General features: G+C 49.2%; 1 protein-coding gene across 1 annotated transcript in view; it reads left to right on the top strand.

Annotated features, from left to right (window-relative positions):
• Positions 1-1,125: 1,125 nt before the first annotated feature.
• The window catches only part of Slc22a5 (solute carrier family 22 member 5), a 32,839-nt gene continuing 20,287 nt past the window's right edge, over positions 1,126-13,677 (top strand). The window contains exons 1-2 of the mRNA XM_042688992.1: positions 1,126-1,681; positions 12,882-12,985. Of these exons, the coding sequence (XP_042544926.1) occupies positions 1,289-1,681; positions 12,882-12,985 (497 nt within the window). The 5' untranslated portion in view covers positions 1,126-1,288. The remainder of the gene's footprint in view (positions 1,682-12,881; positions 12,986-13,677) is intronic.

Here is a 13,677-nt window from a genome sequence, read left to right as displayed (position 1 = left end):
TGTCTGGGCTGGCTTTGAACCGCGATCCCCAGATCTCAGCCTCCTGAGTAGTTAGGATGACAGGCCTGAGCCACCGGCGCCTGGCTGCAACTTAATAATTTTGAAATTAAAAGTTTACATTGGCTTGAATAAGGTTACAAAATGACTTCTTAAGATCAGAACAATATCTCCAAAGGCATCAGGGTTATAATTAAAAGTTACTGCGCCCAGCCTAGCTATTGCAGTAGTTAAGAATTCCAGTTTCACTGGGAGAGAGCTAAAGATGAGGGTGACATTATCGAAAAAGAAATGTTCTCATTTATCTGACTTATAAAACCTCTCTGTGGCCGGGTGCCGGTGGCTCACACCTGTCATCCTAGCTACTCAGGAGGCTGAGATCTGAGGATCGCAGTTCAAAGCCAGCCCAGCCAGGAACGCCCAGGAGACTCTTATCTCCAATGAACCACCAGAAAACCAGAAATGGTGCTGTGGCTTAAGTAGTAGAACGTTCGCCTTGAGCTGAAGAGCTGAGGGAGAGCGCCCAGGCCCAGAGTTCAAGCCCCAGGAATGACAAATAACAATAATAATAATAATAATAATCCAGTTTCAAAATAATGTCACCCCTACAAGGAGGGGTGGTGTCCAAGGCAGCGTTTAAAGATACGTGAGCAGCGGCAAAAAAGGTGGGGACTGGGGCTTATTTCATAGTTAAGCCTCCAGGCTGCTCCCCAAGTCTGGAGAAAGGAGCTTGACTTTTTAACCTTGGACACCACCATTGAAAGTCATTGCCTCTCTACGCCGCCCGCGGCAATCACGCTAGGAGGGGGCGTGTCTAGCAGAGGCGTGGCTCTGTGTAGCCCCGCCCACACACCTCTCCGGCAGGTCACGAGCCGGGTCGTGCTCCGGTCTCTGGCGCACGCGCTGCCCGGACACTCAACTGCGTCACGCTCGCCCTGACCCCGCCCCCTCCGCCTCGCGCGCCGCGCGCGCGCGCGCGCAGCGCAGCGCCGTGCCACACTGCCCGCAGGCGGGGCGGGCCCTTGCGGCCCAGGCCCTGAGCCCGCCCCGGCCTCTCACTCTATGTAAAGACCGGCGGTGGTGCGTGGGCCAAGGCGGTGGCTGAAGCGCGGAGAAGCTCGCCGGTCTGCTTGGGTGGGAAAGGGGTCTCTCCGGGTGCGTTCCTCGCTCGCTGCGTCGGACAGTGAGGTGGCCCACGCGCAGGCGCACATCCCCGCCCCCGCCTCCGCCCCCCTGCCGCACGCCGCCCCGACCCCGGGACCCGGCGCTGCGGGACGCTTAGGACGGCGGCATGCGTGACTACGAGGAGGTGACCGCCTTCCTGGGCGAGTGGGGACCCTTCCAGCGCCTCATCTTCTTCCTGCTCAGCGCCAGCATCATCCCCAATGGCTTCAACGGTATGTCCGTCGTGTTCCTGACGGGGACCCCGGAGCACCACTGCCGGGTGCCGGACACGGCGAACCTGAGCAGCGCCTGGCGCAACCACAGTATCCCGTTGGTGCGGCAGGATGGCCGCGAGGTGCCCCACAGCTGCCGCCGCTACCGCCTGGCCACCATCGCCAACCTGTCGGCGCTGGGGCTGGAGCCCGTGCTGGACGTGGACCTGGAGCGGCTGGAGCAGGAGAGCTGCGTGGACGGCTGGGAGTTCAGCCGGGACATCTACCAGACCACCATCGTGACCGAGGTAGGTGGCAGTCTCCCGCTCGGCCTCTAATAGGAAGGCACCCTTTGGGGTCTCTGAGCGCCCCCCCCCTGCCCGCCCCAATCCGGTGTGCGATGCATGGATGGATGCTGGCATTCTCCTCCCCCCCCCACCCTTGGCCAGTACCCTGCTGAAGAGTATTCTCCAGCCTGGTGGCCCAGGAGCACTTTGACGATGTGATCTCCATCCAGAGCGGGCATCTTAGAGCACAGGGGTCGTGTTGGACACCCCATCTTGATGGCCACATAGGATGTGGCATCCAGAAGGACTTTGGCTTTATCTAGGAGATGCTGTAAAACCCTGAGTTGGGATTTTTCTCTAGACCGTAGCCCAAATGAGGAGGCCAGGATTTGGACCAAAGTGCGGTCATCATTTTTTCTTTTCTTAGCATCAGTCCAGGAAACAAACCAAAAAAACAACAAAAAGCAAACAAACAAAAAAAAACAACAATCAAAAAACCCCCCACTTTTCTGTTCTGGTCCTGGGGCTTGAACTCAAGTCCTGGGTGCTGTCCCTGAGCTTTTGTGCTCAAAGCTAGCACACTATCACTTTGAGCCACATCTCCACTTCCAGCTTTTTAGTAGTTAATTGGAGATAAGATACTCACACTGCTGGGTGCTGGTGGTTCACTCCTGTAATCCAAGCTACCCAAGAGGCTAAGACCTGAGGATTGCGGTTCAAAGCTGCAGGTATGTCTGTGAGACTTATCTCCAATAAACCACCAGAAAATGGAAGTGGCACTGTGGCTCAAGTGGTAGAGGCCTAGCCCTGAGGGACAATGCCCAAGCTCAGAGTTCAAGCCTCCTGACCTACAAAACCAAAAAGATACAGACTTTCTTGCTGGCTTTGAACCATGATCCTCAGATCTCAGCCTCCTGAGTTAGCTACAGTGCATGGCTGTTTCCAAAAAATTTTTAAAGTAAAAGTATATGCATAAAACGTTCTTCCCTTCTTTCTCAAGTTGCTTCTTCCCTCACTACTCACTCTGAAAGGAAAGTTTGGTCATGCTCCTGGAAGAATTGTTTTCCTTTAGGTCAGGATTGATCTTTTTTGTTGTTGTTGTTGTTGGTCATGGGGCGCTTGGGCGCTCTTCAGCTCAAGGCTAGCACTCTACCACTTGAGCCACTTCTGGCTTTTTTCTGCTTATGCGGTGCTGAGGAATTGAACCCAGGGCCTCATGCATGCCAGGCAAGCACTCTACCACGGAGCCACCTTCCCAGCCTTCATTATTTCTTAAGTACACATCCATTTGAAGATCTGTTCAGGGTGGCTTATTGGCCTGGAGTGCTTTCTATGGTTTTTTGAGCCGGGTATAGTTAGGACATGTAATAACCTTCAGTTTGTCAGAAGTGGGAGAAGCCATTCCATTCTCCAGCCCCTTGGATTTCCCTCTTGGGTGGCATTGTCTGTGCCTCTGTGAACTTGCAGTCATTCAAGCTGGCAGCATGGCATGTTATTAATGGTGCATGAGGATGTGTTTTGGGATTCACTTGTGCATTGACACTAGTTCTTTGGAGTCAGCAGTACAGAGTAAGCAAGGCAATGAAAAGAACCTTCCTTGATGGGTATCACACCACAGATTCAGTGTCAGGATTGGGGAGATTCAAAAGTTAGAATAGGCTTCTTAGAGGAAGAGGCCTCTTAGTGAGTCCAGGGTGCTTCGCTCAGTTAGGCCCAGATGATCTCTCAAGAAACTGGCAGGAGCAGAGGGAAAGGAATGACAGAGAATCCTTGGGTCTTCGAAGGGCATCTAACCCTCCTGGAGCTGCAGAAAGCCTGTCAGAGCCTCTGGCGGCCCTAGGTAGGTTGCTTGTGGGGCTTGTCACTCTTCCAGAATAGAATCAGAGCTACCACAGAGACCTCACTGTGTGTACTGTGGGTTTGGAAGTTTGATGTTTTCAGCACCTGTGCCTGCTTCCTCCACAGACAAGTAGTAAGGGACCCAAGCCCCATTGGGATTTCTCACCCAGTGACATCATTCCAGTGCCTAGAAGGCCTCACTAATTGACAAAAGAAGTATTGAAAGGAGGCAGCCAGCTATGGCCCATGTGTCCTCAGACAATGGGAATTAGAACCCACATCCTGGGTTCTGGTCTCACCAGTGAGTCTATTACCAGTGAGAACCGTGACAAAGGAGGTTGGCTCTGAGGTTGGCGTAGTTCCTTCAGATTCTTCTTATGGCTGGCCCAAAGAAGAGGCAACTCAAAAATCAGCTTGCGGCATGTTTGGGGTCTTCTCCTGACAAGGAGTGTCCCCAAGCTTCCTCTAGTTGAACTCTGGATCCCTACCCTTCTGACCTTGCTTGCTGCCAATGTCAGTCTTGACTGTTTTCTACATGTTTAGACTTTATTCTGCTGTCTTAGCAGTTTCGTAAGAACTGTGTGCCCTTTCACCTACTTACAGGTTGTCAGTCTTTGCAGGGAGGGAAGATTAATACTTTACTGAGCTCTTTGTTTGGGATGCTGGAATGGCTGACTTGAAGTTCAAGGCTGTCTGTGTCTCTCAAGTGACCAGTCCCTGATTGAAGCTGCTGCATCATCAATCTGATGACTTTTTCTAAGGTCTATTTTCTTTCGACCCAGACCTGACTTGCTGACCTCCGCAGTAGTCTGGTGCCTGCTAAATGTCTCCACGCCTGCCCTCTGTCCCAAATCAAACATAGAAGTGTTTTTAAGTGTAGTGGTATTGAATTGCCATTCACGTGTGTGTGTGTGTGTGTGTGTGTGTGTGTGTGTGTGTGTGTGTTTACAAAAGACTAAAACTTTAGGTCTCTTGTTAGATTTCTTTTTCTTTTTTTCAAATTAAAATACATACATGTAGTAACTAAACTTTGCAGTAAATCAGATTGTTGCGTCTTTAGTTTTTCACATAATGCTAGATGCAAGAGAGGTTTCCAATCAAGTCATTTTTTTTTTAACTAAATAGGTTAATGAATAGTTTACAAAATGTTCTCTAAAGTTTAAGAAGAAAAAAGGGGGGGGGTGCTACTCTAATTCAGAAGGGAAAATTGGAAGCAACCCAAAAAAAGTATTGACTGGAGTATGTTTAGAATATTCTCCATGTGATTCTCTATCCCTTTACTAGAGCTTGGCACTTTGTATCTAAAACCAGGCATTGGGATTGGCAGAGAAAAGGGAACACTTTCTGAAACACCCACCTTTCAAAAATAGTTCTGTGATCTGCATGCTTCTAGGCCAGCGCCTTCTCTGTTTCTTTATTCATCATTCATCTCTGGACCTTCAGAAAATCATCCCAGCCATCTTGCAGTGCTTCTGGGTACAGGACTGACTCCTTCTTTGGGAACCTGGGTGATTTCTCATGCTGCTGGGCCACCTGTTGTTTGGTTTTGCTGTAGCCCAGCCCAGCCTGTAGGCAGAGAGTTTCCTTTAGAGACTTCAGGGCTTCCAATGCCTATGAGTTGAGACTCTTTTCAGCTGAACCCTAGCAGTTCTCTGTACCTCCTTGCTCCCTGTCTGTCTCTGATTTCTAGTCCTCGCTTTTTTTTTTTTTCCGGTTGGTTGTGGGGCTTGAACTATGGGCCTGGGCGCTGTCCCTCAGCTCTTCAGCTCAAGGCTAGCGCTCTACCACTTGAGCCACAGCGCCACTTCCAGTTTTCGAGTGGTTTATTGGAGATAAAGAGTCTCACAGACTTTCCTTGCCCAGGCTGGCTTTGAACCATGATCCTCAGATCTCAGCCTCCTGAGTAGCTAGGATTACAGGCATGAGCCACCGGCACCCGGCTAGTCCTCGCTTTGACTCTGACTCGTTCTGTTTTTCTGGACTAGCTTTGCTTTGCTTCTCTTTGCTTTGCTTTTTTTCTCCAGTCCTGGGGCTTGAAGTCAGAGGGCCTGGGCACTGTCCCTGAGCTTCTTTTGCTCAAGGCTAGCACTCTACCACTTGAGCCACAGTGCCTTCTGACTTTTTTGGAATATGTGGTATTGAGGAATCAAACCCCGGGCTTCATGCATGCTAAACAAGCACTCTACCACTAAGCCACATTCCCAACCCTGGACTAGCTTTTCCAACAGTCTTGTCTCATGGCTAGATAATCTCAGGGGGTTAAGAGACTTACTGTCATCCACAAGTCTGCATAGATGAAAAGCCCCAATATCCTGAGAGATTCTGGGGTGCCTAGAGAGACCTGTGCCTCAGTGCTATGCCTGTGCTGGCCTTTCTCGGGAGCAGTACAGACTCTCACCTATCTATGCCTTTGCAGCTGAATGGCAAGCCAGAGAAGACACTTGTAGGGTCCTGTGGTCTCCTTATGCAAACATAGTCATAGTAGATATAGCCCTTGTGAGTAGTCAGATCGAGCGCCTCTGTAGCTCAGAGATACCACCCTGGGTCCAAGTCCTGACAGTTGGCACAAGGTAAGGAGTCAGGTCGCAGAAAAGAAAGATTATTTTGTGGGTTGAAGTGAAAGGTTCAGTCTGACTAAGATGAAAGGGACCTACTGAAGATTATGGCCCTTTAACTGAACCATTCACTTCCTCACGTGTGTATCAAAGCAGCTTGGCCTGAACATTGTCCATGATGTAGTAGTCAATACTGCTCTGCTCTGACAGCCCTGACATGAACCCACCATTGCTTTTTTTTTTTTGTGGCAGTCCTGGGTTTGAACTCAGGGCTTGGGCACTGTCCCTGAGCTTCTTTTGCTCAAGGCTAGCACTCTACCACTTGAGCCTCAGTGCCACTTCCAGCATTTTCCGTGTATGTGGTACTGAGGAATGGAACCCAGGGCTTCATGCATGCTAGGCAAGCACTCTACCACTAAGCCTCGTTCCCAGCCTCCCCCTCTCTCCACCCCCCTCCCGCCTCTTTTTTTTTTGAGATGGGGTCTTGCTATGTTGCCCAGTCTACCTTCAAAGTCCTGAGTGCAAGTGATGATTCCTGCCTCAGGCTCACAGGTTCCTATCCAGCAGCGATCCACCCATGCATTCATAGCAGCAAGGAAGATAAGATGTGTGTAAGAATAAATGGCCTTCAGCCAGGCGCTGGTGGCTCACGCCTATAATCCTAGCTACTCAGGAGGCTGAGATCTGAGAATCGCGGTTCAAAGCCAGCCCGGGCAGGAGAGACCGTGAAACTCCTATCTCCAATAAACCACCAGAAAACCTGAAGTGGCGCTGTAGCTCAAGTGGTAGAGCTCTCGCCTTGAGCTGAAGAGCTGAGGGACAGCACCCAGGCCCAGAGTTCAGGCCCCACGACCGACCAAAAAAAAAAAAGAATACATGGCCTTCAGTAACATGTGGTGCCTTACCAGTGTGCTTGACTATTGATGCAGTCATTGCCAGGGACGTTTAGGAGAAGAACTTGCACCTCGTGAGTACAGGTACTACTTCTTTTTCCCTTCCAGCCAGTTCTCAGGTAAGAACATCTAGTCCCAGCAAACTGTATCATCTCTTTACATCCCATGACTGAAAAGCAGTGCCAATTCTGCATGAGGCTGAAGAGCCACAGTTCTCTCACTTAAACGACAGCTTTGTCAAAGCATAAATAATATGAAGAAATGGCATCTATCTAAAGCATAACTTGGGAAACCTTGACACCTGATGCTATATACCTGTGGAGCCATTATTACCACCAGAAGGGTACCTTTCAGACTAGGAAGAAGGGCAAGTTTCGGTCCCTTACTAGAATTACTTCCAGATTCTTTCTTGTTGCGCCTCCTCCCCCCCAATCATAGGGCTTAAACTCAGGGCCTAGGCACTGTCCCTGAACTGTTTTTCGCTCAAGACTAATATTCTACCACTTTGAGCCACAGCTCCACTTCTTGGGGGCGGGGGTTGGTGGTTAGTTGGAGATAGAGTCTCAGACTTTCCTGCCCAGGTTGGCTTCGAACTACTGTTCTCAGATCTCAGCCTCCTGAGTAGCTAGGATTATAGGCATGAGCCACCATCGCCTGACCTTATTGGGCCCTCTTTTATAACTCACCCAGCTAAGGAGAAATGATGCTAGACCTGAGTGTTAAACCCACTCATTCTGTTACCATCACTCAGTATAGCCTATTCCCCATGCCAAGTCCATCCCATAGTCCCGGTATGGTGGTTGGGTGGGACTTGTTAATTAAGCTAGTCTGTAGTTAGTCATCGATGGGCAGCCAGCATTGTCATATAGGAACAATGGATCCCTCTATAAGCAAGAATTACAGAAGGTTTATGTAGGGAACTTAGCCTGGTCTTTATGGGCTTATCTCACACCTATCTGGTTATTGAGTACTTTGGCTAGATGTGACCCATTGTGTATTTCTGATACCAGTCAATTCTGACCCTACTCACAGACCTGCTACGGGGTGGGAGAGATCTGTTAGGGCAAGCCAGGCCCTGAGAGCTGTGATGGACTGTCACTGATGGGTGAAGGAGTTATCCACTTCCCCAAACTAAGGACAAGCTGAACCAAGCCACATGGAGAAGGAGCCTGAGAGACACCTCAAGGCCTATCTCAAGAGGAGTACTACTGTCTTCACAAGAGCAGTTTGTCCTGCTTTCAAGGTGCCCAGTCTTGCCAGTCTAGGGTACCCTGGAAGCCTGTTTTCAGGAGACCTGACTGAGGTTTACAACCCCAGAATTCACAGCAGAAGCCCATCTGGCTATCTTGTTTAGCTCAGTCTTGTTAGTCCTTAGCCCTTTCCATAGATAGGAAGAGGTAGAGCTGCTAGTCCTTTATCAGTCTTTTTTTTTTTTTTTCCTCTGGTCCTGGGGCTTGAACTCTGGGCCTGGGTGCTGTCCCTCAGCTCTTCAGCTCAAGGCTAGCGCTCTACTGCTTGAGCCAGGGTGCCATTTGCAGTTTTCTGAATGCTCTCTTAGAGATAATAGAGATAAGAGTCTCACAGACTATCCTGCCCAGTTCGCTTTGAATCGTGATCCTCAGATCTCAGCCTCCTGATTAGCTAGGATTACAAGTATCAGCCACTGGTGCCGCCTATCAGTCTTTTTTTAATCTTTTTTTTTTTTTTGGTCATAGGGCTTGAACTCAGGGTCTGGGTGCTATCCCTGAGATTTTTCTCTCAAGGCTAGTGCTCTACCACTTTGAGCTACAGCTCTACTTCTGTTTTTCTGATGGTTAATTGGAGATAAGAGTCTCACGGATGCCGGGCGCTGGTGGCTCACGCCTGTAATCCTAGCTACTCAGGAGGCTGAGATCTGAGGATCGTGGTTCAAAGCCAGCCCGGGCAGGAGAGACCATGAGACTCCTATCTCCAATAAACCACCAGAAAACCGGAAGTGGCGCTGTAGCTCAAGTGGTAGAGCGCTCGCTTTGAGCTTGAAGAGCTGAGGGACAGCGCCCAGGCCCAGAGTTCAAGCCCCACGACCGACAAAAAAAAAAAAAAAGAGTCTCACGGACTTTCTTGCTCGCGCAGGCTTCGAACCACAACCTTCAGATCACAGCCTCCTGAATAGCTAAGATTATAGGTGTAAGCCACCAGCGCCCATCTTTGCTACACCAAATGTAATATGTCCTTGCCAGGTGCTCATATCTATAATCTTGCTATTCAGGAGGAGGCTAAGATCTGAGGTTCTAAGTTTGAGGCTAGCTCAGACAGACAAATCCACCTGAGATTCATCTCCAGTTAACTAACTAACTAAATAAATAAAGCCAGAACTGGAGGCCCTGGCTCAAGTTATACAGCACCCTCCGTGAGCAAAACAAAAAGCCAAGTGGAAGCAGGAGGCCCTGAATTCAAGCTTCAGTACTGGCACGTCACAGTAACTATACGGTGTTCAACATCCTTGATTCTTGCAAGTCTGAGCTTACTCTAGATGTGGAGATCAGATGGCCCTAATTTTTCTTTAGGTTGGGGGTCATCCCCCCAGGCACATGCTTCATTTCAAAGTGGAAAGATAGCAGCATGCCTGAGTAAGTAGTGGGCCTTTTTTGCATCTAGCCAAAGGGGCTGCCCTCCATCTTTTCTGAGAAGTTTTCCTGGAGGCTGTGTGCAGACACAGCCCAGCAGAGCAGAGAAACAGATGTGTGTTTTCCCCTCTGTCACTGGCCGGGAAGAGATGGTTTTTGTTCAAGGGAGCTGCATATACCTCCATCTCTGCAGTTATTAGGGAAGCCAGCAGGCTCAATGGGAAACAGACAATGGCCCGGTGCCAAGCTGGCAAGAGTCTGGCTTCTCAGGGGAGGGTGGCTGTACCTGTGAGAAGTCTCCACAGGGTCTTACTAGGTGCCATCCCTGGCCTGGGAAACTTTTTTTTTTTTGTCGGTCATGGGTCTTGAACTCTGGGCCTGGGCGCTGTCCCTCAGCTCTTCAGCTCAAGGCTAGCGCTCTACCACTTGAACCACAGCTCCACCTCCAGTTTTCAGAGTGGTTTATTGGAGATAAGAGTCTCACAGACTTTCCTGCCTGGGCTGGCTTTGAACTGTGATCCTCAGATCTCAGCCTCCTGAGCAGCTAGGCGGACAGGGCATGAGCCACCAGCAACCATGGGAAACATTTTTTTTTCTGGGGACCACTATGTTTTCTGTTTTGGCTGTCTTCCTTTTGGCTCCTTATTAAGCTGGAGTGGACTAATGGGTGAGAGTGACATATTCCCCAAGTGCCCTTTTATTGCCTGCAGACCCCCTTCCTGTTCATGGTTTCCACACATTGCGTGATTGAAACTCCAGCAGACTATCCCTTTTCCTACCCTTTTGTGAGGGCCTTGGGGCTTGAACTCAAGGCCTAGGTGCTGTCCCTGAGCTTCTTTTTGCTCAAGGCTACTGCTCTACCATTGAACCACAGCCTCACTTCTGTCTTTTTCTGCGTAGTTATTAGAGATAAGAATCTCAGCTAGGTGCCGGTGGCTCATGCCTGTAATCCTAGCTACTCAGGAAGCTGGGATCCGAGAATCACAGTTCAAAGCCATCCTGGGCAGGAAAGTCCATGAGACTCTTACCTCCAATGAACCACCAGAAAACCAGAAGTGGCGCTGTGGCTCAAAGTGGTAAAGCACTAGCCTTGAGCAAAAGAGCCCAGGGACAGGGGCCAAGCCCTGAGTACAAGCCCCATGGCTGACAAAAAAAAAATAATAATAATAATTTAAAGAAATAAGCCGGGTACCAGTGGCACACACCTGTAATCCTAGCTACAAAGGAGTCTGAGATCTGAGGATCATGATTCAAAGCCAGCCCAGGCAGGGAAGTCAGGAGACTCTTATCTCCAGTAAACCACTCAGAAAACTGGAAGTGGTGCTGTGGTTCAAGAGGTAGAGCACTAGCCTTGAACTGAAGAGCATATCCCTTAATGATTTGTTGTTGATCGTGGGGCTTGAACTCTGGGCTTGGGCGCTGTCCCTCAGCTCTTCAGCTCTAGGAGAGTGCTCTACTGCTTGAGCCACAGTGCCCCTTCCAGTTTTCTAGTGGTTTATTGGAGATAAGAGTCTCACGGACTTTCCTGTCCAGACTGGCTTTGAACTGCGATCCTCAGATCTCAGCCTCCTGAGTAGCTAGGATTACAGGCGTGAGCCACCGGCTCTCGGCTCCCTGATTGATTTTATTGTAACGTTTACCCTGCTTTTCAAGCACTGTTTTTATGTCAGTCAAGGGGTTTGAACTCAGGGCCATGGCACTGTCCCTAAACTTCACTCAAGGCCAGTGCTCTACCACTTTCAGTCACAGTTCCATTCCCAGTTTTCGGGTAGTTAATTGGAGATAAGAATCTCACAACTTTTCTTGGGGCTGGGAAGGTGGCTCAGTGGTAGAGCGCTTGCCTTGCATGCCTGAGGCTCTGGGTTTGATTCCTCAGCACCCCATAAGCAAAAAGAAAAAAGCCGGAAGTGGTGCTGTGGCTCAAGTGGTAGAGCGCTAGCCTTGAGCTGAAGGACAGTGCCCAGGCCCAGAGTTCAGGCCCCAAACCACACCCCCCCCCCAAAAAAAAAAAAAAATCTCACAACTTTTCTGCCCAGGCTGCTTTGAGCCATGATCCTCAGATCTCAGTTTCTTAAGTAGCTAGGATTGCAAGTGTGAGCCACACATACCTGGCACCATTTTCTTTTTCTTTTTTTTTTTTTTTTTTGGTGGTGGTGGGGGAATATATTTTTATAAAGCTGAGTGTCAAGAAACAACAGATTACACAGTGACTTAAATATGACCGACAAAGCTTCTCCAAAAAAACTGAGCTACGTGATTTACTCACAGATATTTAATTGTTTTTATTTTGAATTTTGTGTGTGTGTGTGTGTGTGCCAGTCCTGGTGCTTGAACTCATGACCTGAGCACTGTACTGGAGCTCTTTTGTTCAAGGCTAACACTCTATCGCTTGAGCTACAGCTTCACTTTGGCTTTTCTTGGTTGTTAGTTGGGGATAAGAGTGTCATGGGCTTTCCTACTCAGGCTGGCTTCGAACTTTGATCCTCTGATCTCAGCCTTCTGAGTAGCTAGGATTACAGGTGTGAGCCCCTGGTGACCAGCTGGAAATTTCATGTATTATTTACCCTGGATTGTTGGTGTCTAGTATCAAAGATTACAGCTCAGAATGTCACAAGAAGCACTGAAGAGTCATTTTCCCAGATGGTAGTCGCAGCCCAACCAGAGGTACACGTGTAGATAGATGGTACATGCTGGGCTCTCTGTCTTTTAAGTCTCTTACTGGATTCTCTGACCTTTAGACTCCCTCTTCCTAGCCCCACTAAGAAAGGGCACCTTGCAGCCACAGCCCTGGGCTCTGTCCAGAGTCTTAGGAGTGAGCATAGGAGGCCTTGCTCATAAGAATGCAGTCTCTGAGCAGAATGCTGCTTGCTCCCCACTTCCTTCCCATCCTCAAAATGAAAGCAGGACAATGGGGCCCAAGCTGTGAAAAGTACCATGGGGAGGGAAAGACCACACTTGCTCCTAACTTTGCCACTCAGCTGAACCATGGCTTCATATACCCAAAGCAGGCAGTAATATTCGCATTTCGTTTTTCTAAGAAGATCTAAAATCAAAACGTTTTATGTGCTGGGAAGGTGGCTTAGTGGTAGAGTGCTTGCCTAGCATGCATGAAGGCCTGGGTTCAATCCCTCAGTACCTCATGCACAGGAAAAGCAGGAAGGGGTGCTGTGGCTCAGGTGCTGAGAGTTCTAGCCTTGAGCAAAAGAAGCTCAGGGACAGTGCCCAGGCCCTGAGTTCAAGGCCCAGCACTGGCCAAAAAATAAAAAAGTTCAAAAGTTCAAAAAAACAACAAATGAATGATATATCCATCCCTTTGCTCCTCTTACAGTGGAACCTGGTATGTGAGGACGACTGGAAAGTTCCGCTCACCATCTCCTTATTTTTTGTGGGGGTGTTACTAGGCTCCTTCATTTCGGGGCAGCTCTCAGACAGGTAAGGTGTCTTTTCGTCTGCAGCTATAAGGGCATCTCGGCACTGAGCAAGAAACACACACGCCTGACTTTGACTTCAATTTGGTGATGTTCTCTCAGCCCAGGGCCTTGCATTTTTGAAGAGGAGGAAGCTGTGCCTAGTATAGACTCCATATCAAGTAAAGTGAGCCAACATCCTCTCACCTTTCTCCCTAATTCTTGCTGAGTAGAGAAACCTGAGCTATCCAAGCCAAGTGTATCCATGATCCAGTGACCAGGTAATACGCCATGATTCACTTGTGCGCGGGGCCCATCTGCCTTCCTTTGGTGAACGTGGCACTCTCCCGCCCCCAAGTGTGGGAAAGACAGACATCATGAACACAGATGGATGTGGTCTATTGCAGATCCTTAGGCAGTACCAAAGTAGATCTCACTAGCCACTAGTGAGATGAGCGGCTGTCTGAAAAGCTGAAGCCCCTTAGATAAGTGGCTTCTTGTGTCACTTTATATCCAGGAGATCAAAATGCTCTTCTTGACCTGTGTGTCATAGGCATGGTATTTGTCTAATTTTGAACCTTTTTTTGTGTTTTTTTTTTTGCCAGTCCTGGGGCTTGAACTCAGGGCATGGGCACTGAGCTTCTTTTGCTCAAGGCTAGCACTCTACCACTTGAGCCACAGCACCACTTCTGACTTTTTCAGTGTATATGGTACTGA

Source organism: Dipodomys spectabilis, unplaced genomic scaffold (assembly GCF_019054845.1).
Source record: "Dipodomys spectabilis isolate Male_0828 unplaced genomic scaffold, ASM1905484v1 ptg000119l, whole genome shotgun sequence".
In the NCBI taxonomy this organism is placed as follows: domain Eukaryota; kingdom Metazoa; phylum Chordata; class Mammalia; order Rodentia; family Heteromyidae; genus Dipodomys; species Dipodomys spectabilis.
This window is presented reverse-complemented; position numbering and strand designations above follow the sequence as displayed.